Source organism: Sabethes cyaneus, chromosome 3 (genome assembly GCF_943734655.1).
Source record: "Sabethes cyaneus chromosome 3, idSabCyanKW18_F2, whole genome shotgun sequence".
Classification (NCBI taxonomy): domain Eukaryota; kingdom Metazoa; phylum Arthropoda; class Insecta; order Diptera; family Culicidae; genus Sabethes; species Sabethes cyaneus.
The window spans coordinates 168,522,291-168,549,912 of record NC_071355.1 but is presented as its reverse complement, the minus strand read 5'-3'; the positions used below and the strand labels follow the sequence as shown (position 1 = coordinate 168,549,912).

The following is a 27,622-nucleotide window of genomic DNA, read 5'->3' as shown; positions in this document are numbered from 1 at the left end:
TGCTTCATCTTGGATAATATCGTAACGTAACGATTTTCAATAACATGGTTTAATTTGCTTAATAATATTTACACTTCTAGTAAAATACAGTAAACATCTGTAACTTTTGCTTAATCTGCTACCAGTATAATAATATATATTTTGTGTGTGTATAGATGTTTTAGAAAATATATATCGGAAAAATGGGCCGTAAGTATTTCGATACGCTTATCACTTGTATATGGTACATATGAAGTTATAATTAATTATTTTTGCAGTTAAAAAAGGTATGCAAAAAAACAGATGCATACTCAATCCATAAGCTTTATTTTTGTTAGTATCGAACTATAAAAAAGTATTACGAACCTAGCTCTAAAAGCGCCATTTTTCAGTAAACAGTAAATAATAATTTGTATACTTTATACTGCAATTGGAAATGTCTTTTAGTAAGCGCAAATGAGCTCCTTTTGTTAATCTAATCATTTGTTTATTGTTATATTTAATGTTACGTTAGATATGTGGTGTTTTTGACACTAATTGCGTTTTTGCGCTTTCGGTTTATCTGCACACTTTCATTTTATAAGTAATGCCATTTCACCGGAAATATTTAGTTCCGTTATGTCGATAGACATATTTTAACAATATTGTTCGCGTAACAATTGACTCCGCAATACTGTTTCGCTTATTCGGCCTTAGCGACGTCAGACAGTTGTGCCATAGTCATGCTAGAAAGTGACCGAAACATTAACACTTCTGAAGATGTAATATTGTGCTCGCAGGAAAAAAAAATAAAAATATCGCAGTGGTGTCCGGGTTTTTCATAATTTAATTTGCAAATATATATTTAACAAAACTAGCGAAAATAAAACGTAATGGTTTTGAAAACTGCAAGCTGTAATAAATACGATTCTTTTAGGATGAAAATCTGAAAGTCCTATAAGTGGAATGAATAATAAACTGCATTAATAGGATAAAACAATAAACGCGCGGAAAACCACGAGGAATTGGGAACAAAATTACGTGCTTGTCCAGCTACGTATATGTTTTCGGCGTCGTGAGTTTTATCTCGGTTAAGCCAAAACAAATTTCACTAGCATTTCGGTCACTTGAAGCTTTATTAGTGTTAGTCCTAACCGTAGGTAGGATTTCGTCTGATTATCCGCTAGGTAACAGTAAACCCCACGATGCGAGTACATTTTGCTTGCTGAATTTTCACATTTTTGCGACAGCCATATCGCATAGCTCTACGCTGGACCTAGTAACTCTGAAAGCATCTCCCTGCTGGAGAAAGCATTAGCTGTTATACCGGTTCTGGATCGGCTACGATTTAGCTGGGCCCTCCTTTCAGCCCCGGCAGGTCGTGGCCCTCGTCGTCGTCGCTGATCTCGGTTGCCGAAAGCAGAACCAGTCTGTAAGGCCTCCAGCAAACTATCCATTACACCTTCCTGTGTTTGTACAGCATCGATATCCACTAAGGCTAATTTGCGCTGCTGCCGTTCCTGCATTTCTCGTTGCGCTCGTTCCTTAGCCTCGGTCGTTCTACGTTTCTTATCCTCTTCGTCGCGCTGCTTCATATTATCGGCATGGGCTTGCACAAAGGCATCCTTAAACGTTCTGATGTCCGTGAAGAACTCCTCCATGGTGTATTTGGCCGGATCGAAGCAGTAATATTCTGACAAATTCTGGAATAGAGACTCCATTTGTGATAACATACGTCCTAGCACTTCCACCTGGGCGCGACATTCAACGGCAAACTTTCCCATAACTTCCATGAATCGATCATCGTCACTTTGAGGAATTTTGTTATTGTTCAAATCAGATTCAAGGTTTTTGAGTGAGTTATTTATCTGCCTCATCGTTTTCTGGATATTGTCCAAACTAACCCGCGAAGCCTTGTCGACGTGCGACAAGTCTTCATAGAATGTAAGCGCTTCCGGGAACTTTTTCTCTACTACATCCGCTATATAGTGTAGCAATGTCTGCTTATTTTCGTAATCCTTAGTACTGCTTAGCTTTGGGAGGAAACTGATCTCAAAACCAAATGCGGCTTCTTTTTTTGATCCAGAGTTCATGTAATTCCCCAGTAAAAGAATCAGCTCCAACACCTTAGCAAACTTTTTACTCGTTTTAACTTCCTCACAGGCAGCCGTTCCTGCTACAATGTCTGGTTTGCAATCCTGTACCATATCTGGCATGTTTAGCCTAAAGCTTAAACTTTGCAGTCGTGCTCCGAGACGCTTGATGTCACCTATCGTTGTCGCGAAAGCTTCCGGTCCTGCTAGAACTTCCCCACGGGCTCGAATTTCTTGCAATCGTTTAAGTTGATCTGGTGGCGGTATATATTGAATAAGTTGTTGCAGTACGCTCGGTCCGAGCACTGTGGTATCACATCGCAGAAGGCACGTTCGAATTTGTTCATGGGATAGATGCTTAAGGGAACCACAAAGTAAAATCGATAGATTTTGTGCGGTCTTCGCATCCAACACTCGAAGATCAATGTTCTTTTTCGAAGAGGGCGGTCGATCTACCGAATCCTTATCCGCTGGTTTCATTGGTTTCGAGGAGAACTTTGCTGCCAAACCTGACAGTATTTCTTCGTCAGCAAGCTTATCCTCCTGCACCTTCACCCAAAACGAGTGCTCCGATAGTTTTTGCGGAATAATTGCTTTCCAATTGGCCCGCTTCATAGGACCGTCAGTGTCCCATTTCTTTTTCGGCTTCAGGCCGTGTGGTAAAGGTGCGGGAACAGGAGCCATTGGACGGAAACCTGGTGGCCCCATCATGCCTGGCATTGGTGGAGGAGGTGGTCCCATTCCCGGCATAGGAGGAGGGGGTGGACCCATTCCTGGCATTGGCGGTGGTCGAGGAACTCCTGGCATCATCATCGGTGGCGGTGGAGGTGGTGGGGCCCCACCACTTCCCGGTGGAGGCGGCGGTGGTGGTGGACCTCCCATTCCAGGCATCTGTGGTGGTGGAGGAATATTGATTTGAGGTAGTTTGCTCTTCCCTTTCGGAGATATTACCCCGGTAGCTTCGATCTCCTTCAAGCGATCTTCCAGTGCGGCTGCTCTGGCTTCCGCTTCTTGTTTGGCCGTTTGCAGCTCTTCCATTCGCTTTTCGAAATCCTCGCTCTTTTTTGTTTCCAATTGCTTCGTTTTTTCGGCCATGTCTTCCAGCAAGGTTGATGTGTCGATATGAAAATCTCGACTTTCAAAGTTTGGATCACACCCGCTTTTGTGCAGCACAATTTGCGAAACACATTCTTCAATCAATTTAAAATATGCAGGCCGGTAAATATAGTCGTCTCTGATAAACAGGAGATGCTGCAGTATCGATAAAAAGTACGGTTCACAGCTTGTATCCACAACAAGATTCTTCAACAATTCGAAGCACTCATGCATGTCATCCAGATCTAGTCGAACATTATCAAATCTATTGCTGAACTCTTCAAAATCATCCTCTCGAAAAGCGTTGAAGATTTTGAAATGTTTCTCCAGATTCTCATTGTTGCTTTTTTCCACGATCTCTGCAAGCTGGTCCAACTTGTCGTGCAACCCAGCACGCATCATTTCACACCTTAAATGTAACCGGAAATTGATATCCGAAGATGTATTGATTAGACAATTGATAAAAATCATTGTGTTGCTCGCCAACTCCCAATTCCGGTCGTGTTCGACAAATAGTCCATCTACAATTGGCCGAAATCGATCACCTCCGGGTCGTGCCATCATTGTTGCGTTGGTAATCGCTTTCAGAACTTTTTCGTAACCGTTCCGTTCCTTCACCAGACAGATGGCGGCCAGCAGTTTCACTGCTTCACACATTGTATGTGGCTTTCCGGCGTCGACACTTTGAGCCAACAGCAAAACTGCCGCATGCTGATCCGGTGTTAGAATCACATTCAGACCCCACGAGTTGTTCATTATGGCCTTCAGACAGCGCAAGCACTCATATTCGATTTTCTCGAACCGCCGAGGATTAGATTTGCAGTGTCGCAGCAGGTTTACGATTTCGTCGATTCCGGCCTCGCCGAATTCCTTGATCCAGCTGATTGGATTGCTGGTCAACGCCACCCGTAGACTTTCCATGCATTGGAGAATTTTCGGAATCCGACTGATGAAATCACCGTCGCGCAGGTACTGAATATAGTCGACAGGTTTCTCGAAACGCGAGTTGGCACGGTGTTCGGTGTTGGTTTTGCCTGAAAAATCAAGAAAAGAAAGTGTTGTGAAAGTCTCGCCAAAAGTTTTACTAATAGATATTTTTAAAGTCGATTGATTCTTCAATCAAATTATAAAGGAAACTAGTTAAACCGGCAAACTTCGTATTGCCACAAATTAAACTGTGCTGTACATAAATAGTAAATTTCGGATGACCTTTGTCACGATCTCGAGTTTTGCAAGTTTCTGAGGAGGTCAACCATAGATGATTTATCTTGCCAGTTACGTAACTATGAAACCATGGATATTTTAATATACAAATTTTCTCAAACTACCATAGATAAAAAATTTCACCTGCAAAACCCCCACATGCCACATTTGGTTCCATTTGTATGGGAGCCCCCTTCTAGAGGGGGAGGTATCATAAGAACTTTCCCCGGTCCCAAATCCCCTGTAAAGAAATTTTCACGCCCATTGGTTCAGTAGTTTTCGAGTCTATAAGGTACAAATCTTTTCGTAGAAAATACCATTTCGCTCGGGTGACCCAATTGAAGGAAAGTAAATAAACCTAGATAGAGGTTGTCTCTACGGGAGGCTGCCCCCGCCCTCGCAGTGGCCGGCGCTTTCGACGGCAGGTCGCCGGCAACACTCGCGGCCTGTGTCCGTCTCGCTCCGAATCATCAAATGTTACTATTGATAGTTTCTGGTGGTCTTGTTATTGACTAATGTTTTATGAAAGAGTCTAAAATTTCTCGAGTTCGATTAGTTTTTGAGTTACGCAAAAATTTCTGTTTTATTTTTATGAGAGTCCTTTCCCCCTACCACAGGGGTGAGGGGTCTCAAACCATTATGAAAAAAATTCCTGCCTCCAGAACCCCCACATACCAAATTTGGTTCCATTTGCTTGATTAGTTCTCTAGTTATGAGGCAATTTGTATTTCATTTGTATGAGAGCCCCCCCACTAATGAAAGGGGAAGGGGTCTCAATTCACCATAGAAAAAAATTTGCCTGCAAAAACACCGACATGCTAAATTTGGTTCCATTCGCTTGATTAGTTCTGGAGTTATTAGGAAACTTGTATTTCATTTGTATGCGAGCCCCCCCTCCTAAAAAGGTATGGGGTCCTAATTCATCATAGAAAAAACTCTTGCCTCCAAAAACACCCACAAGCTAAATATGGTTCTATTTGATTGATTAGTTCTCGAGTTATGAAGCAATTTGTATTTCATTTGTATAGGATCCCCCCCTCCTAAAGTGGGGAGGGGTCCTAATCCACCATAGAAAAAATTCTTGCCTCCAAATACCTTCACATGCCAAATTTGATTCCATTTGCTTGATTAGTTCTCGAGTTAGGAGGAAATTTGTATTTCATTTGTATGGAAGCCCCCTCTCTTATAGGGAATAGGTGTCATAATTCCCCTCCTTAAGAGGGGAGGGGTCTCAATTCACCATAAAAAATTGTCTACAAAAACACCCACATGCTAAATTTGGTTCCATTTGCTTGATTAGTTCTGGAGTTATGAGGAAATTTGTATTTTATTTGTATGGAAGCCCCCCCCCCTCTTAATGGAGAGAGGGGTCATAATTCGCCTTCTAAAGAGCGGAGGGGTCTCAAACCATCATAAAAAAATTCCTGCCTCCAAAGAGCACCCCTTCTTAGTGGGGGACGGGGTCTCTAATCATCATTAGAACCTTCCCTGGCCCCAAAAACCCCTTCATGCAAATTTTCACGCCGATCGGTTCAGTAATTTTCGATTCTATAAGGAACATACCGACAGACAGACAGACAGAAATCCATTTTTATATATAAGATATAGGAAATGGTAACATTGTTTAGGAATTGGCTTGGTGAAAACAGCTCAGAAGCAGCTGCTTCGTTGCAATTAAAGAAGAATCAAAAGAATTTGATAAGGTTTTTTGCGTATTTGATCAGAAAGGTGTTACGCCCATGACAGGGACGATTCTTAACGGTGATTTCACTGCAAGGCGGAGTATCGGGCGGCTGAAGCAGGAAGCATCTTACGTGTAGCTCCAGGCAGCGTACGAGAGCAGTTCGTCATGGGACATCATGATCGTCATCAGGCAGCTAAACAATTCGCTATTTGCCGAGAACTTTGCGCGAATACTGGATCACACACTATCTTCTTCCGGAATACTTCGGTCACCGAGGGTATTCTGCCAGCACCAGATATATAGTCAACCGGTTAAACGTGAAATTGGGCTACTGAAGACCAACAGCGCCGCCTGTAAGGATTGACTACCAGCAGAGCTATACAAGCACGGCAGAGTAACGCTGGTAACGGCACTATACTTTGTAATGCCCTAGTTAACCTAGTTAGTTAGTGTAATGCCTGTAGAAATATCAGATATAACGTTCCCACATCGACTTCAAAGCAGCATGCGATACAGTCGAGCGAGACTAGTTATGAAAAATAATACCTACACGAATATAGAGTTCCGGACAAGCTAACGCGACTGTTCAAAGCAACTTTGGATCGAGTGATAGCTTTGACGTTGAATCCAAAAATTTCGGTACGGCGGAGCCAAACTGCACTAATCTGAAACGGGAGGCTATGAGGATTGGGCTGAATGCGCCGAAGACCAAATACATAATGGGCCCTATCTCACAGTCACCTCACCTCACCTCACTTCTCTCACCCGACCTATTCTCACAGTTACCCTTACCTCACCTTACAGACCCCATTTGAGTTGTACAGTCACTTACGTGAGCGGAGCCATCTAGGTGACTCTGAGAATCGCAAATTGTATTCTCACCTAAAAAATCAGAGGGGTTGTGTACAAGACACGACCGCATATATAGGTGACGCAGGACTACGTAAGTCTCTTTGTAGTGATAGTAGCATGTATTCATGCTTGTAATCATTCGATTCTTCATGTATACATGTTATATGCAACATATATACATACTACATGCGTTGTATGTAACATTTATCAAAGTAGTAACATTGCATACGTTCAATTCTCAAAAGATTGTGCATTTGAAAACAATTTAACAAAATCAAGAACACAAACTATTACTTTCCTGCTACCTTACTGAAATTAAAGATTGTTTTTATTATCCATGGTTTCCCACGTTGAAGGGATTTTACCAATTCAATCCTATTTTATCAACAGCACATTTTTTCACTACACTTCTAATGAAACGGCAAGCATGCGTATTCATACAGAGCCGTATTATAACCGAACACTACAGCTGTAGCACATTTTTCCAACACAGATATCAAATTCGCCTAGGTTTAATCGTCTCGCAGTAAATAATTTGCCATCTGTTGGGACAACGAACTTGTGTCATTTTTTCTGGTACACTTCCCTAACACAGACATCAGTTTGGACTAGGTTTAATCGCGTTCGTAAAAAATCTGTTGGCACTAGGGGGCTTTGTCACTCTCTCTGGCGTACTTCCCAAGCAAGGACATCAAAATGGTCTAGGTTGAACCGCGGTGGTAAGAAATCTTGTTGAAATGAGGAAACTTTGTCACTTGTTTTGGCTTACTTCCCAAGCACAGATATCAAATTGGCATAGGTTTAGATCATCGTAAAGAATCTTCCAACCAATCACGAAGCGAGAAATCTGGTATAACATAGGTTCATTATTTTCAATTTTTCAATAGTTCAACATCAAGAATCCATACTTTTCTTCATTTGGGTCAATTCTTAGAAGATTTTCCGATCGATTGGTGTAAGAATATTGAAAATCAATCGGAAAACCGCAAGGCTATTAGCGCTCAAAACCTTTCATTTTTCGTGACGCTCACATTTTTCGATTTTTTGGAATGACACCCTATCTCAAAACTTGCCGTAAGACGTAGTCCTACGTCAAAAATTTAGGTGAATTGACTGTGAGAATAGGGCCCAATGACTAGAGGCTCAAAGGAGACTACCGAGTGTCTCCCGCGAACGGTAATCGTTAACAGCGATCAGCGACGAACTATAAGTTGTAGATGAGTTAGCGTACTTGGAATCGCTGGTGATCATGGTAAAAAACACGAGTAAGGAGATCCGCGGCTCAATCATGCAAGACGCTTCGAGACATGGTGGGTCGACCAGGTCGAAGGCGATTTGCGAGAGATGAGAAACAGCACAAGCCGCCCCAGGCCTATGCTAAACGATATGCATCTTTATAAATAGATCTACAAAATGTTGAACCTCGTTACGGTTAATGGTAGTGAGCCATGGGAAAACAGACAGGAAACATGTAAACATATAGAAGCTAGTTTTATGAACAATTTTCGATATAACAAATGTAAAGAATTATTGACAATAGTACATGTTTTCGACTTCGTATTGTCCAAAATTTCAATGTATGATTAAGCAAACTTAGATGGGATGACAAACTAAACAACGCTTTACTTTTTACTTTACCAACAGCAAAAATCATTAATTTTATTGGAGCAAGATTAGAGTTGCACGATTTGTTTGTTATGACACATAACATCTCTTAGATCAAAATTCTTGGGCAGACCAAAGAAATAACTATAGGAAAACAATTCCTCACATTTTGGAGGCCTTTGGGAGGCAGGAGTACAAAATGTCAAATCGATTCTAGAAAAACAACAAATTTACCAACCAGCGTCTCTTACCATTTTTGAGCTGCATAGTCTATTGTGCCGTCATCGCACGTTCAAATAATGACTGGGAACAACTCTTAGGATCACTAGTATCGTAGTACTAGCTCGCATTTATCATGTAGTGCACGAAAAACGAGCTTCAAGAAAAGCATCGAGGCAAGACGCTGGTCTAACAAACCAGGCGTCGTATGTTCGAATCTCGGCTGTGTCATGCTGCTGGAGTCAGTAGGATCGTTCCAATAGACCCGTGATTGTCATTTACTTTAACCGGCTCATACTACTGTCTACCGAAATCTAGTTGGTTAAAAAGCTCAAAGAGACTAAGTCATTTATTTATCTTCCTAAAAATAACCTGGGCAATGATTTAGACTTTGACTTCCTCCTCCTCCTCCACCCTAAACCGACAAGTTCGAACACGCTGCAACGTAACGTATAGTCGCTAAACAATACAATAACTAAAATTACTGTTTGGACAAACCCTATATGATTTTTTTTCAGTAGATCAACACCAGTGGTTCACTCTTGGCACAGGTCGACAGTTAACGCGAAAAATAAAATAAAACGCTCATGAATATGAAAATGAAGGTAAATAGAGGCTGTTTTTGTTCTATCATTTTATTGATTTGTGTAAATCAAATACCATACTAATCATCTTCATCACTGTCGCGTTGTTTGCTGTGATTTTCTTTGCTGTCGTGGTGTTTGCTGTGATTTTCATCGCTATGATCATGTCCTTTCTTGCAATGTTTATGATCCTTACAACCTGGTTTGTGCTTAATCTGCACTACTTTAACAGGCTTTAAAATTATTTGTTTTTCTGTTTTTTTGATTACGACAGTTTTAGGCGGTTTAACGGGTTTAACAACTTTAGCAGGCTTTATGATTATTTGTTTTTCTGTTTTTTTAAATATGACAGTTTTAGCAGGTTTTTTTGGTTTAAGTTTAATTTTAATAGGTTTAACGGTCTTCGGTTTTTTACTTGAAACTTTACTAGCAGATTTAACAGTTGTTTTAATTTTAATTGCTGTATTGCTGTTTCCACAGTCTTTTTTGTTCAGTCGGTTTTCTATCTTCATCACATGACGCTTGATTTCTTCGAGAACATCCTTCAAATGCTGGCTTTCATTTTCCAATTTTTCAACGACTAACAATATTTTGGACACTTGTTTCATGTCAATACTTTGCCTCACGATGACCGGTGAGCAAATCACATTTGTACACTCCTCCATATGCGAAGGGGGGTTTGTCAACGGTTTACATTCCGAACCAGGACACTCCTGTTCTGAGTTTGCAAAAATTAGTGGCACCAAGCAAACAACCGCTGCCGTCAATAGAATAATCCTTCGGTAGAACATGGTATGCTTAAGTTAGCACTGCAATTAAGTTACTGGAAACGAAGTAGGAGAAAGCCATCCTACTTAAGAACGCTAATTAGGAAAGTATATTTGTTGCACTACTGAACCAATTTTTCGCGATATTTGATACGGATTATTTCAAGCAGGAGCAATTATAGTATGCAAAACAACTGTGCTTGAAGTCATGAAATGTGCGGATAATAGGTAACAAATATTTGCTTAATTTTGTGGAACTACGATGGATAGGTATGAATGGTCTTGTCTTGTAACATCAATTAGGCAATTAGGTTGGCAATCCTGAAGTAAATTTTTGAGATCAAAAAAATTAAAAATCAAATCATTATTCATTTTAAAGTTCAATTAGTTTAAAATACAAAATAAATGTACAGCTAAGCCTTCGGTTTGAAGCTTCGCCGCAAAATCTCAACCTATTTTCGTGATAAATCCAGCGGGGTGGTGTGGCTGTCAAACTACATACATTGTACATGTCCCACTCATTGGTTTTGGTACTTTTGGTTCTAGTGCCTACTTAAAGGTTTATTCATTTTAAGACTACTAAAACTAATTAGAAAGCAGTTAAACACAGCCTTTTAGCTATAATTTAACTAATTTTAGCTGTTATTTTCGGTATACTGGCTGGTTCCAAGTTGTCGCCGTCCATGGATGTTTAGTCCGCTTTAGTTTGACAATTTCACACCCCTGGATAAATCTCAGTTATCGTGCCACCGTAGAAATATTCAAGGAGTAGGGTACCGTATATGTTTTGGTCAGAGCGTTAGGCGTGTATGTTATTGGCCAGTTCCGTTTGATTTTACCGTAGGTGGCCAATAACATATACCGCGTAACGCTCTGGCCAAAACATATACGTTGCCTTACTGCCAATATCAATTGTTGTTTGAGTATTGTATAGAAGTCTAACTTACTTAAAGAAAATTGTTGCCTTCTTTGATTATTTTTTTTTTCAGAGGTCTTCAGCCTGCGGCTCGTTCGCCCCTTATTTGTTGTCTTTGTTGAATGTTTTAAAACCAAAAAGCCACAGATTACCAGAGTTTAAAGAATTTATAAGGTGTGAGGTGATTTATATGGCTGGTAAACGGCTGAATAATGCGTACCGTCGGTGCCTTGTGCACGTGTAGGCATAAAATAAACCCTACAGTGGTTCATAGCCTCTTATTCAGCAACTCCTATTCCTACCGCCTCGTGGTACCAGCCGGGATACGAGCAACTTTGGTGGAGATCGGGTAACCAACCCCGGTGGAAGCCAAGGTCGTATGCTGACAGGAAAGGAGGGCTCTTTCGAGCTTCGTTGGCCCTCCGGCGAAACAGGGGGTTGGTGTAGCAGGCTTTGCAAGCCGTCACCACGAAAAATATTAAAGCATGGAACGAAGAACAAATATATTCTTACTGGAACAATCGGAATAGACCCACGCGACGAAAAAGGACTATGGATTGGAAACTCGGGACGTGGAACTGCCGATCTCTCAACTTCCAAGGGAGCACTCGAGTGCTCTCCGACGTATTGAAGAGCCGCAAGTTCGACGTCGTAGCGCTGCAGGAGGTGTGCTGGAAGAGCTCAACGGTACGTACGTTCAGAGATGGACATACCATCTACCAGAGCTGCGGCATTGGGGGGCTCTGTAGCCGCAAGGTTACCGAGTCTGCTTTGACAAGCGAATGGTCATGGGTTCGAATCTTAGTAGAATCAGGCCATTCGATGTCAAAGTGACTTTAGCATGGGTTTATTCTCAGGCCCCTCATCGCCCTTCATGCTGAGTTCTATATTATCCCGATATGGCCTATTGACAGTGCAAAAATGAGACCCTTGTAGTAAAAATGCACTGGTTTGCTACGCCAGGGATGACTATAATTGGGGACTGTGCGCTGTCATGTGGAACGAGGTGGATAAAGTAGAGTAAAGCATTGAAAGAAGGGTACCCAATTACACACAAGCACGCATAAAAAAAAAGAAATTCAATAAGCATATCGCTCACTCAATAGCGACTATAGCTAAAATAAATGCAGTGCGGGTTATACAACAAACACCCGGGCGATATCACAATAGATCTAACTTACTGGTCGCAGTGATGAGTCCATAAAAAAAAAAAAAAAAAAAAAAAGAGCTGCGGCAACACACACGAGCTGGGTACAGCTTTCATAGTGATGGGCGAGATGCGGAAACGGGTGATTGGGTGGTGGCCAATCAATACTCGAATGTGCAGGTCGAGAATCAAGGGCCGATTCTTCAACATAAGCATCATCAACGTGCACAGCCCTCACCTCAGAAGTACCGATGACGACAAGGATGAATTCTACGCGCAGTTGGAGAGTGAATACGACCGCTGCCCAAAACATGATATCAAGATCGTCATCGGGGATTTCAATGCTCAGGTCGGCCAGGAGGAGGAATACAAACCGGTGATTGGAAGGTTCAGTGCACACCAGCGAACCAATGAAATGGGCCTAAGACTTATCGACTTTGCCGCCTCCAAGAATATGGCCGTACGTAGTACCTTTTTCCAGCACAGAATCCACCATAAGTACACGAAGCAGCACTTCGACGAACACCTGAATGTCGCCCAGGCGGAAAACCATGGCGGCGGGGAAAGCGATTTCGACGGTGCAGCAAACGGGGAAGAGGTGCCAGCCCCAACGATAGGCGAAGTTAAGGAGGCCATCATGCAGCTAAAGAACAACAAGTCAGCTGGAAAAGATGGCATCGGAGCGGAGCTTATTAAAATGGGACCAGAAAAGCTGGCCGTTTGTCTACATACGGCCGGGATACGGAACAGCTACCGGAGGAGTGGAAAGATGGGGTTATCTGCCCGATCTACAAAAAGGGCGACAAGTTGGACTGTGAGAACTATCGAGCGATCACCGTTCTCAATGCCGCTTATAAAGTGCTGTCCCAAATCATTTTCCGCCGTCTATCACCAATTGCGAATAGATTTGTGGGAACTTATCAAGCCGGCTTCGTCGAAGGTCGGTCTACAACGGATCAAATATTTACACTGCGGCAAATCCTCCAAAAGGGCCGTGAATACAGAGTTCCCACGCATCATTTATTCGTTGACTTCAAAGCCGCATATGATACCATCGACCGGAAAGAGCTATGGAAAATCATGGACGAGAACAGCTTCCCCAGGAAGCTCATCAAACTGATTAAATCTACGATGGATGGTACGCAGTGCTGTGTTCGGATTTCGGGTGGATTGTCAAGTTCATTCGAATCACACAGAGGGCTTCGTCAAGGTGATAGTCTTTCATGCCTGCTGTTCAACATAGCGCTACAAGGTGTTATGAACCGAGCGGGTATCAACACGCGGGGCACGATATTCAACAAATCTAGTCAATTCGTCTGCTTTGCCGATGACATGGATATTATCGGCAGAACATCTGTGGCGGTGGCTGAACAGTACACCAGACTAAAGCGCGAAGCAGAAAAGATTGGGTTAAAGGTAAATACGTCTAAAACAAAGTACATGCTGGCCAGCGGAACCGAGGCCGAACGACACCGCTTGGGCAGTAGTATATTGATCGACGGCGATGAGTTTGAGGTAGTCGATGAATTTGTCTACCTTGGCTCACTGGTAACGGCGGACAATGATACCAGCCGTGAGATTCGGAGGCGTATTATCAGCGGAAGTCGTGCTTACTATGGGCTCCACAAGCAATTGCGGTCGAGCAGACTAAGTCCCCGTACAAAGTGCACCCTGTACAAGACGCTTATTAGACCGGTTGTTATCTACGGGCATGAAACATGGACAATGCTCGAGGAGGACCTGCGAGTGCTCGGAGTTTTCGAACGACGAGTGCTAAGAACGATCTTCGGCGGCGTACAGGAGAACGGAGTATGGAGGCGGAGGATGAACCATGAACTCGCACAGCTCTATGGCGAACCCAGTATCCAGAAGGTGGCTAAAGCTGGACGGATGCGATGGGCAGGGCATGTTGCAATAATGCCGGACAACTGCCCTGCAAAGATGGTGTTCGCCTCAAATCCGGTAGGAACAAGACGACCGGGAGCGCAGCGAGCAAGATGGTTAGACCAGGTGGAGCGAGATCTGGCGGAGAGTACTCGGTGTCCGAGGAATTGGAGAGCGGTAGCCCTCAACCGAGTTACATGGAGAAATTTTGTTCAACAGGCTTTGTCTTAGGACGGCAAGCCACCTAAGTAAGTAAGTAAGAGGTGATTTATATATTTTGGACAGGCGACACGCGTACTCTATTTTGGACTTTTACGGCAAAATCAAATGGAAAATGTCCAAAATAGAGTAGGCGTAACGCTTGTGGAAAATAGATAAATCACTCTAGTATGATTTAGGTTACGTTACGTTATGTAGTGTATTCATGTACCCCTATTCCGTTTCACACATGTTCCGTTACGCATATTCTCGTTATTATGGGCACACTGCCTAACTTGTCAAATTAGGAAATTTCCGACATGATCAGAATGAAAGAAGATTTCGTATTGTACCATTTTTGGAAGCGGACGCAATAAAGCTTACTTATTAAGAAAACCACTGTGACAAAGGGAAACTAAATACAAATCCCCCACATGCCAAATTTGGTTCCATTTGCTTGATTACTTCTCGAGTTATGAGGAAATTTGTATTTCATTTGTATGGGAGCCCCCCCCCCTCCTAAAAAGGTAAGGGGTTCTAATTCATCGTAGAAAAAATTCATGCCTCCAAAACACCCACATGCCAAATATGGTTCCATTTGATTAATTAGTTTTCGAGTTATGAGGAAATTCGTATTTCATTTGTATAGAAGCCCCCCTCCTAAAGTGGGAAGGGGTCTCAGTTCACCATAGAAAAAATTCTTGTTTCCAAAACACCCACATGTAAAATTTAGTTCCAATTGCTTGATTAATTCTCGAGTTATGCAGAAAATTGTGTTTCATTTGTATGGGAGCCCGCCCCCTCTTAGTGGGGGGAGGGGTCTCTAACCATCATAAGAACCTTTCCTGGCCCTAAAAACACCTATATGCAAATTTTCACGCCGATCGGTTCAGTAGTTTTCGATTCTATAAGGAACATTCGGACAGACAGACAGAAATCCATTTTTATAGGTATAGGTTTGTATGGGAGCCCCCCTTCTTAGTGGGAGGAGGGATCTCTAACCATCATAAGAACCTTTCCTGGCACCAAAAACCCTTACATGCAAATTTTCACTCCGATCGGTTCATTAGTTTTCGATTCTATAAGGAACATAGAACAGACAGAAATCCATTTTTATAGGCATAGATAGATTTGTATGGGAGCCCCCCCCCCCTCTTAGTGGAGGGAGGGGTCTTTTGCCATCGAGAGAACCTTCCCTGGTCCCAAAAATCCCTACATGCAAATTTTCACGCCGATCGGTTCAGTAGTTTTCGATTCTATAAGGAACATAGGGGACAGACAGACAGACAGACAGAAATCTATTTTTATAGGTATAGATTTTCAAAATGCTATCTTTCTCGATGGCACCAACGCTGTTTGATGCTCGCGCTGCTTCGGCCTTAGCATTCACAGTAAATCATCCTTTTAGGAGCGAAATTTTTAGTTGCTTCAATACCTTGAATGCTTATCAGCTTGCATTTGCATTGCATTAGTAATGCTTATTGGTGTCCTAGGTAGCTTTTTGAAAAATGACAACATTTTAACACGTAAGATCACAATGGGTTAAGTTGACTATGAGCTTTATTTTCGATCTTTTAAATGAATTTGAATGTGAAGCTCAGTCCAGTACAGTGCAGTGCAGTGATCTTGTAACGTTTTGATAAAATTGATGATAAGAAATTTAGCTTCTTATGGAATGTAAAATGTCATTCTCGACCAAGTTTAGGACAACCTTTACCTCATAAAAAAGAACATGTACCGTTTAAAATTGAAACACTATATTCCCCCCCGCTGAGGTAGACTATTTAAGGAAACCTCACACGCTGGATTTGAACCAGTCATCACGAACCCATTTCCCGGTGAAAACAGGCTGAACTAATTGCGTTATAAACATGTCCGGTAAAATAACTCTGATAGTAGCCGTTACACTCAGTTGTGTTCTTTTTCACTCACTGGAAGCTGTACCGATATTGGATTCACTGATGCCAACATTTATAAAAGATTGGTTTAATCCGTCATCCGGTAGTAATACCATGCGACAGCGTGATGGATCTGCTGCTAGCACGGTAAACCAAACCAAAGTAACAACAGATGCCATCCCACGTGCCAATGTAACTGCAACTGCAGAAGTGCAACCTACCACAGCACCTCCAGCAGCGTAATCAATATCGGAAATTTGAATGCGGTTTAACAGAAGAAATAAAAATAAAGTAATGTGCAGAAAAAGTTATGTAAATGCTCTTTATAGATAGGGGAAAATGTTCAACACAAATTAAAAATTTATTAAAATTGAAATAAAACAGTAGATTAGGTGGTTTAATAATTTCCTCAAATAATTACGCTTTGGAAAACTGTAGCGAAAGCGGTAAACCTTTTTTGTCAGTTAAGATGACTAAATTGACACAAACATAACGTTGGTGTTTTGATACTGTAGGCTTTGGGAAAACCGACTTGCAATCTGATAATGAAGTGTTTTCAACCATGACAAGTATATATTCAAATGAGTTTTATACAAAGTGGAAGGATCTTTGCTTCCTGTGTGCAGGAATGTGTGGGTGTATTATAATCTATTCTCTTATGTGAAACATAAGTAAAACTAGTGGATGCACGATTTTTAACGAAAGTTGCTTCCGATGCCCCGATGGTTTATGGAATTGATATCTTTCGCAATGTTGTACAGTATTATAATGCGCATCTGGAAAAGGTTATAGAATGTAAAAAAATATGTTTGGTAAAAACGAGTGCAAAACAAGTAATTTCATAATATCATAACTTAATAGTTTTTCTTTTGTCGATGCTAAACTTTAATTAACAGCACTAAGTAAACACTAGCTGACACGACAAACTTCGTATTGCCACAAATTAAACTGTGTTGTACATAAACCGTGAATCTCGGATGACCTTTGTCACAATCTCGAGTTTTGCAAGTTTCTGAGGAGTTCATGGGTGTGTTAATATACAAATTTTCCTCACAGTAAAGTAGAAAACAACTCCCCCCATTGCTTAGCCTGATTAAATAAAGCGGATAGCATTTAAATATTCGCCATCATTACAAACCATTTCACTGAATACCACTTTGCGGAACACCAATTCTCGGTTGACTATAACACGGAATATAGAGTTTTGCAGAATACCATTTCGCGAAAAACCTTACGCGGGATGTACCATTTCACGGAAAATCTTTTCGTAGAAGGTACCATTTCGCAGGGGTGACCCAACTGAAGGAAAGTAATAGAGGTCAGTAGATCTAGGAAAATAAATAAACCTAGATAGAAGTGATCTCTACAGTGGGCTGCCCCCCGCAGTGGCCGGCGCTTTCGACGGCAGTTCGCCGGCAACACTCGCGGCCTGTGGCGTGGTCTCGCGCTGAATTATCTAATGTTACTATTGATAGTTTTTGGTGGCCTTATTATTGATTAATGTTTTATGAAAGAGTCTAAAATTTCTCGAGTTCAATTAGTTTTTGAGTTACGTAAAACTTCTGTATTATTTGTATGAGAGTCATTATCCCCCTACCACAGGGATGAGGAGTCTCAAACCATCATTAAAAAAATTCCTGCCTCCAAAACCCCCCACATGCCAAATTTGGTTCCATTTGCTTGATTACTTCTCGAGTTAATTTGTATTTCATTTGTATGGGAGCCCCCCCTCCTAAAAAGGTAAGGGGTCCTAATTCATCATAGAAAAAGTTTATGCCTCCAAAAACACCCACATGCCAAATATGGTTCCATTTGATTAATTAATTCTCGAGTTATGAGGAAATTTGTATATCATTTGTATAGGAGCCCCCTCTCCTAAAGTGGGGAGAGGTTTCAATTCACCATAGAAAAAATTATTGTCTCCAAAAATACCCACATGTAAAATTTTGTTCCATTTGCTTGATTAGTTCTCGAGTTATGCAGAAATTTGTGTTTTATTTGTATGGGAGCCAGGGGAGTTGGGAGGGGTCTCTAACCATCATAAGAACCTTCCCTGACCCCTAAAACTTCTATATGCAAATTTTCACGCCGGTAGGTTCAGTAGTTTTCGATTCTATGAGGAACATAGGACAGACAGAAATCCATTATTATAGGTATAGTATAGATTTGTATGGGATCCCCCCTCTTAGTGGGGGGAAGAGTCTTTTGCCATCGAGAGAACCTTCCCTGGGCCCAAAAGCCCCTACATGCAAATTTTCACGCCGAGCGATTCAGTAGTTTTCGATTCTATAAGGAACATAGGGACAGACAGACAGACAGAAATCCATTTTTATAGGTATAGATTGTTATGTTAATGTGTTAAACTTTAACTTTAAGCCTTAAAAGATTTTCAAAACTGCGCTTGTTTTTATATATTTTTCATTTTATTTTTAGTGTCTTATTTTTTCAACAACAATATTTTACAGGGCACGCATTTCATTTAGAAAACTGTTTTATCTGCATCTGCTGAAGAGACCATTTCAAACAAACCAATTTTTCAATATAAAATATTTAACTAATTAGTGCCATTTTTGGTTAGGCCCTTTAAAAAAAACATTCGAGATCTTTAGAATTAACTGATATTACAAAATGACATATTTTTTTAAGGGTATGAAATGGGGAAGGCAACTAGGAAGAAGCGCCCAACATAGCTCTAGCCATCCCAAGCCCCTACCTAGCGCCTCCACGTGGCCATACCTGGAAATACTTCAATTTGTATAATTGAGTAGCCAAGCCAGGAGGTGCGGGGTCGTGCGGTTTTCAGTTCCTAACCTTACAAATGTAGTTTTAGGCAACCATTAAACCACACGACTTTAATTTCAAGTATTATATGATTTATACTAATTTTTTGGTAAACTAATCTATTTTCAGAGAGCGAAATAAGGCGCTATATCCTTGGCCAATTGCAGCCTGGTTTCTGGTCTAAATGCCATTAGTTCATCCTTGAGGGTCCGGAGTATCACTTAACCCTTATTAGTAAAGATACTCCCAACGACTGTAAATAAATCATTATCTATGTATATGGGAAGCGTTTGGTACGGGAGGTCCACGCTTTCTTCCTTCCCTTGATTTCAAGGAGTTTGATGGAATTAGGTATTTTTTCTAGTTCCACTTGATTCCTTGGAATTCTCTCTGCGGTACATGCTGCGCAGTTGGCCTGGCCGTTGACAAGAAAAATGATTGATTCAAGTAATCGTCATTTTCCAGGATGCCTTCCAGAATTGGCTGCGTTAGTGTGAGATTAGATTAGATTAGATTACAAAATGACATATTTTTTTAAAGTGAACATCTATGCAAAGGTTTAGCTAAATCGGAAATTGACAATTAAAATTGATTTGCAAAACTCCGTGGAATGCCCCTATTTTATCGTCAAAGGAATTAGGGGGATAAAAGGTACTTTTTTATAATCTCGGGTCAATTGTGATCTGAATCAGGATTAACCTTCCTAATGCATTAGAAAAAAGTTACATATTATGCATTAGGGTCGAAAACGACCCAGGTTTTGAAATTGCTCTCATTCATCCATTTTCTATCCGAATTTCGATTTCTTTACCTCGTTTGAAAGGTATGGCCAAAACCTGGCACCCAAGGTATGTTAGGGAATATTTGTTGACTAATGGCCACTTCTGCGTCGGTTCCGGAACACCCACTATCAGGTCCCGGGGAACATTTTATACTTTGAGATAATTCGTTTTGCGGCACATCAAATCACGTTGGTTTGATAAAATAAGACTAATGGAAGTACAATGGGGACATTTTGGACCCAAATGGCCACTTCACCATCGGTTCCGGAACATCCGGTATCCGGTTTTTGGGGACATTTTTGTTTTTTTTTAGAATAACGCATCTTGCGACACATCAAATCACATCGGCTTGATAAAACAAGACTAATGGAAGTACCAGGGGAACGTCTTGGATCCAAATGGCCACTTCACCATCGGTGCCGGAACATCCGGTACCTGGTTCGGGGGACATTTTTTCGATTTTGGGATAATTCATCATGCGGTATATCAAATCACGTCGCCATGAAAAACTGAGATCGTCGAAAGTATAATAAAGACATTTTGAAGGAAAATGGCCATATCAATATAGATTCCGGAACATCCGGTACCCGGTTTTAGAGGCATTTGCGAATTTTAGCATAACTCATCTTGCGGCATATCAAATCACATCGGCTTGATAAAATAAGACTGATGCAAATACAATGGGGACATTTCGAGGCCAAATGACCACTTCACGATCTGTTCCGGAACATCCGGTACCTGGTTCGGGACATTTTTTGGATTTTAGCGTAATTCATATGCGGCACATCAAATCACATTGCATCACAATGAGACTGTTGAAAATATAATACAGACATTTGGAAGGCAAATGACTACATCAGCGTCGGTTCCAGAACTCCCGGTACCTGGTTCTGGGAACATTTTTTTAGATCTTGGAACGAACACAATATTGTATCTGCACTGTATCTTTCAAGGAGCATATGAATTACGCTAAAATCCAAAAAATGTCCCGAACCAGGTACCGGATGTTCCGGAACAGATCGTGAAGTGGTCATTTGGCCTCGAAATGTCCCCATTGTATTTGCATCAGTCTTATTTTATCAAGCCGATGTGATTTGATATGCCGCAAGATGAGTTATGCTAAAATTCGCAAATGCCTCTAAAACCGGGTACCGGATGTTCCGGAATCTATATTGATATGGCCATTTTCCTTCAAAATGTCTTTATTATACTTTCGACGATTTCGGTTTTTCATGGCGGCGTGATTTGATATACCGCATGATGAATTATCTCAAAATCGAAAAAATGTCTCCCGAACCAGGTACCGGATGTTCCGGCACCGATGGTGAAGTGGCCATTTGGATCCAAGACGTTCCCCTGGTACTTCCATTAGTCTTGTTTTATCAAGCCGATGTGATTTGATGTGTCGCAAGATGCGTTATTCTAAAAAAAAACAAAAAAGTCCCCAAAAACCGGATACCGGATGTTCCGGAACCGATGGTGAAGTGGCCATTTGGGTCCAAAATGTCCCCATTGTACTTCCATTAGTCTTATTTTATCAAACCAACGTGATTTGATGTGCCGCAAAACGAATTATCTCAAAGTATAAAATGTTCCCCGGGACCTGATAGTGGGTGTTCCGGAACCGACGCAGAAGTGGCCATTAATCAACAAATATTCCCTAACATACCTTGGGTGCCAGGTTTTGGCCATACCTTTCAAACGAGGTAAAGAAATCGAAATTCGGATAGAAAATGGATGAATGAGAGCAATTTCAAAACCTGGGTCGTTTTCGACCCTAATGCATAATATGTAACTTTTTTTACTGTGCCTCTTCTAGATGTCGCTGAAAGCTGAAACTCCCCCAAAATGTTAGTTTTCCAAAGTTAGGAAAAGTCAGAAAATTTCAAGTCTCTAGCTCGTTCCGTTATTGAGTATGAAGCTTTGTAAGTATGCCGATGGGTCGAAAACGACCCCAATGCACTAGGAAGGTTAAGAAAGATGGAACTACTATTGTAAAGAATTAAGAATTAAAAATGTTTAAATTAACGTATGCATTAAAAAAATGGGCTTTTTGAATGGACGGATGGTGATAACAAAAATATTAAGATAGCTAATTGAGTTTGATAAATTTCCCAAGGAAGGTAATTATGTTAGCTTACTTGCAAAAAAAATTCTACGACCTTACGAGCGGCCTTCCGGCAGTTAACCGGAACTTTCGCCTTGTCGGACGAAAACATGCGTGTAGGCATGTTTTTGTGTTTGTTCTTCGTTTTATTTCTCAATTCCTCCTCAGTTTTCGCGACAAAATTGCTGGAGTAGATCTTACGCTTCAGGTTTGCCCAAAAATTCTCGATAGGATGCAGTTGGGGGACTTGGCGGGTTCGCCGAGTTCGATATTCAGCCGCTCCATCTCCTCCAACGATCGCTTCGTGTAGCAGGCCGACGCCAGATCCGGCCAGAATTCCTCGTCTTTGCCCTTATGGTATTTCTTAATGACTGACGCAACTTCCGACAGGCACTTCCTACTATAAATTTCCCCGTTTACGGCCAGTCCGGAGCGAAAGAAGAGCGGCTTTGACCTTCTCGCTGATTGCCAGCACCTTCTTGGGGACCTTGGTGTGTGAAATGAACTTCACCTCGGGGCTCACTTCCTTCGTGAGGGAAGTAAAATACGAAGTGCCCTGCCAGTCGCTGCCATTCAGGACGAGATTGGTTTCGTCGTTCATCACCACCGCCACGTCACGATTCACCGGGAAAATCGACTTGATCATCTTATTCAGCCGCTGCCGCTTGCAGCTCCAGGACCAGTGGACGGAACTGCCGCTTTCTGACATGTATGTCCATGTTCGCCAGGTACTTTTTCACTATTTGGCCGGTTGCACCGACCTTCCCGCCAAGCGCACGCAGCTAAGTAGCCACGTTTCCCACGGTCTTCATCTTCAGCATCCTTTGGAGCTTCTTATCGCTCAGGGTCGTCGGCCGTCCGGAATCGGGCTTTCTTTCGATGCTCGGATTGTTGTCCAATAGTGCAAAGATGTTGTAGATGCTGGAACGGGCGTATCCGGTGTCCACAAAGTGCCGCACGATGTCTGTTTTCGACGCGGCGGGGTATCGCTCTTTGAACGCGCTCACTTCTGAACGGAGTAGCTTCACTGTTTTCGCCATCACGATTAGAATTTGGCTTATAGAGCTGTAGATTTTTTTTTTTGCAAATAAATTAATGTAATTACCTTCCATGGGAAATTTATCGAGCTCAACTAGCTTGCTTAGTTTTTTTTATCATCATCCGAAAAAAGTCCATTTTTTAATGCATACGTTACATTAAGGAACATTTGCATTAACATCAAGTTTAATACATATGTATTATAACGTTTGAACCGTTAATTTAGTATTGTTTAAACCGATGTAGAAAATCGTCAGTAAAATAATCGAAAATTATACCAATTCCTATTATACCAATAATTGTACACTCAAGTCTTTTTTACACGGGGGATGCGTGCCGTGTAAAATAAAACCGTTTAAAAAAACCGCGTTAATTTGAAAAATGTTGTAAAAGAGCCGCGTTAATTCAAAAATCGTCATAAAATAAACCGTGTTAGATCAAAAATCGACGTAAAAAACCGCGTTAATTCAAAACCACCAAAAAACCGCTCGAATTTGAAAACCGCTGAAAAAAACCGCGTTAATTCGAAAAATGATGTAAAAAACCGCGGTAATTCAAAAATCGTCATAAAAAACCGCGTTAATTTAAAAATCGTAAAAATAAGCCGTGTAAAAAAAGACTTGAATGTATACCAATTCGGTTTGGAACGTTGTTGAATTTTACTCCATTATCAACGATTTTTGCTAAGAAATATCGACATGTGCACCTATTATTGCTGGGATAACGCGCGTCCTTCATAACTGCTGGTATGTGAATAAAGCCAATCAGCGATGGCAAACCATGAGTCAGCACCGATAATGAATATTTCTTGTAATGCATTCGCGTTGCCATCGTAGAAGCAATGGCATTGACGGTGCGTCATTTATTTCGACAGACGAAATTACTGAATACTTTTTACCAACGGAATTCATCCAAAGCAATTCTTAAAATATCAAAACTGTGTCAAAGGGTAACAAACCTGTCTTGTATGAGACAGCGAGCATTAAAAGCGAGAGCAGTTCTAGCACAGTCTTTGATAAGCGAGGAATGAACAAAACCATAGCAACAAAGGCGTGTCCACTCAACAAGAAAGATGGTAAGCTTTGTAGCTTTGGCTGCTGCCTTTTAAAGGTAGGTACCTATATCGCACCGTTGGCTCTCACGATTGGAAATGCGTCGCTGAATTGGAATGATGCTGAAAAAGGTTTAGCTTCAGAAGTTCTTTTTCAGTTACATTGATAACGTAATAGCACCCTACTGATACATCAATAAAGTAGAACTGTTCGAAAAAGATTAACACTCCGTTGTTTTTATGTTTGTTTCTATTAGAAATAGTTCCAACCAAACCAAGAAAGATGCAATTCGTATTACAATGCATGAGTTGTAGAAACATTGATTCATTCAATAAGGAATTACGTTATCAATCAATAAAGCTCCAGAGTTGAAATCTAGAAAGATAAATTGAATCCCCTTGCATTTTCAGTTTTTTAAATCTGGAGATAAAACTCTCCATCTCCAATACAAAGAGGGAAAGAAACCAATTAAAGGCATTTTTTCTATAGTTTTTTTTTCTTAGTCCGTAACTTGTTTACAAAATTAATAATGTCATTGCTAAACGTTTACCAACGTGACAAAATAAGAATTGCTGGTGGGCTGGCTTCCCATGAGCGTGAACAAGATTATTGCTACCTATATATAAAGTGTCGTTTGAAAAAATGTGGCAAATCTGAAGATTTTTTTTTTGCATCGACCAGCTAGCAGCTCGAAACAGACACTGTGATAAACCATGTTTAAGTCAAAATAAAAAAAGGGAAAAATTTCGAAATAGACGAACAGAAATGTGTCATTTTGTTAATTTGAACACGAAAAATGTTTAAAATAATAAATATAGCTCACAATGATAAATCGGTTCAATTTTGCAATTGCAATTGCAATGCAATCGGTTTGCAATTTTGTTACAGAAAAAGCCAACGTTATAGAAACATCCAACTTCAGATGTTTTCCGGAATACCTACTCATCACATTAAAGTTTATTGACCAAAACCCCTACCAGCACAGTTGTTACAAAGTAGTTGTGGTAACCGAATTATGACGAATTTCAGTCGAAATCTGGTTGCTTCAACTAAATGAACCTAACGTGTGCTACTTTGGATGCGGTAATAGTGTGATATATGCGCTAAATCAATCGAAAGTATTTGCAATGCGAACAGCACAAAATGAAGTATTAGCTGTTTGCGATGAGCACAGCTGAATCTTTCAGAATCCGATGGCTTGGCTGATGACCAAAAGTTGTGTGATTCTATAGAGAATTGCAACAATGTGGCGACAGCTGTGTTATACTTTTATACATTATTTTTTCTCATTGCGATTATTTGTTACTGTAATCTTTTATCAATGTTACCAAAATTAAAATAAATTTGCTTGAAACGACTTTTCGAACAACATGACGGGAATAAAAACACGTCACAAAATGTTATCGTTACAGCCGGGGTCTACCAGTAAAGACAAAAACAACAACGAATAAATGATTATTCAAAGTAGCCGTTCCTCACAGCGACTGCTTACATCATCCTGTGGATGATCGTACGGCCACGACAAGGGGCTCTTAGCAGTCATCACAGTTTAAAGGTAAAAGTGTTAATGAATCAGACAGCCTACCTCCTTACAGCGAAAGAAGTAGAAGAAACAGGCGGCAAAAATAATAATGATCAAGAATCATCCTTCCAATCAGCATATTCGAATGTGAGTTCTACATTTACTGTAGTAGGTAGGTACACTGAAAGGCAACGAACAGATTGAAAGCAACAATGATTAAGTCTCAGAGATTATCGACAGTTGAACCGCAACAAAGTATCAAAATAGAGTCGGAAAGGTTTGTTTGGCGTTTGGTACAATATTTAGTGCTCTCTTTTCGAGTATATAGAAGTTTAAGTAGCTTTTAATATTGATTATAATCTTATTTTATCGAAATAAATATTTCTGTTTTCTTTTCGTATATCAACACCGCAAACATCGGCTATATTGTTATAAATCAAGCTCTGTCTTCCTTGTTCTGCTACATATCTTGTTCAAAATAAAATACAGCATATCATATGATGCAGTATGCGCACTTATCATAGACCTGAGACAGCAAAATATTCGCGAACTGTAAAAGTACAGTACATAGAGCTGATAACAGCAAAGTAAACATAAATAGTAAATCGCATGGTCTTTTGATGTACTAGCTAATTATACCGTTCGCGTTGTGTCGCGATGGTTTCAACATTTGATCAGTCTCATGGAAATTTCACAGCTTTATAAAGTGATAAACTGGCTACGTGACAAATAAGTTCAGTTCTGTTTCAAATTTAATCAATATAAATTCTGACGAAAATATCCAATTATCTACTATTCAATGAATATAACAGCAGTACGTGTACATTACGATAAAGTTAGCAGAAAATAATTAAAAATTCAAATTGTGCGGCTATTCTAAAAGGTATACGATTATAAATTTAATGTAATCAGCATCCAACAGTCATAAATGCACTATTCCTGAATAATATCATTTATACAATGTAAAATATCAAAAACAAAAATAAAATTAATAGTGTAAATTTTATAAACATCTCAAGCTTCTTATTTCAATTTAATATGTGCTTGGTAAAACTGGTAAACCCATTGCAGTTTATTGAAACAAGCTGCCTCGCGAGAGTAACAGCAACAAATACACTGTCGACGATCGCTATGAGACAATATTTAATTTTATCCTATTCGAATCTTGCCAGATATAAATATACATTACACGAGTGATTTCCATTCGGGAAAAATCATCCTATAGAAACTATTTGCGACTGTCCAGTGACCGCTTTCAAGGACTCACCAATATAACCATGCATCAATCAAGGTCTCTGGCGGAAGATCAACAAAGAGCAATCGTTTTTTTTTTTTGCTTCCGTGCAATCTTTGTGCAACGTTCCTTGCCTGCTACCGTGCGATCTTGCTTGCCTTGACTGTGTCTTGCAAACCCACTTGTTGATGTCTAAGCCCGTCCAAAAATAAAGAAAACTCCCACAACTAGTCCGCTTTTTTCACGCACCAAAACAAAAACAAATAACTCGCCCCAGACCTCATTCCAAGCCACTCACCTTTTACATGCATCAGTATCATCGTTTTCTTTTCATCAAGCGACTTTAGCAGCAGCGGATCGCGCTTATCCTTCTGGATATTCATGTCTTCCAGTATCTCGAGGAATTTCTGATTCACTTCCGCCTCGTTCATACGCTTCATTTCGTTGTTCAACTCGTCGAGGATGGCCAGTTCCGATTCCGCCCCAGACAGCGGCCGACCCCCATTCATACTGTACCCGCCGTGGCCACTACCCCCAGCAGGCCCGCCAGTCCCGTAGCTACCGGAGCCGCCACGACCACCCTTTTTGTGTGGTCGTCCGAAAAATAGCGTATCCAGCAAGCCACCCGATTTAGCACGATCATGTTTCGACATTTTGCAGCGTACAACCAGCACATTAAATATCACCGCCCGGACAAAGGCCTGGCCCAGCACAGGACGAAAACACCAAATACCAGATTATTTCAAATACGACTCGATCAAATGCGAATAGAAATTTTACAAAACGCGACATTAATAATTGACATCATTTCACTCCGCGGACTTCGTCACTCTTTTGACATTCTGCGATTAAAACAGGTTCGACAGTGGATGATGCTTCGCGTTTAAAAAAAACATTCCATATGCAGGCGATTACGTCAACGGTAGGGTTGAATTGAATGCTGGCAGTGTTGTTTATTTCGAAAGAAGTTTCGAAATTTCGAAAAATGTCCCTGATGCGTATA

General features: G+C 40.8%; 1 protein-coding gene across 1 annotated transcript; it reads right to left on the bottom strand.

Annotated features, from left to right (window-relative positions):
* Positions 1 to 105: 105 nt before the first annotated feature.
* LOC128739212 (protein diaphanous) lies at positions 106 to 27,448 on the bottom strand. The gene is made up of 2 exons (XM_053834650.1): positions 26,918 to 27,448; positions 106 to 4,180 (listed from the first exon to the last, which is right to left on the bottom strand). The coding sequence occupies exons 1-2, from the start codon at positions 27,270 to 27,272 to the stop codon at positions 1,224 to 1,226; spliced, it is 3,312 nt and encodes a 1,103-aa protein (XP_053690625.1). The 5' UTR covers positions 27,273 to 27,448; the 3' UTR covers positions 106 to 1,223.
* Positions 27,449 to 27,622: the final 174 nt, after the last annotated feature.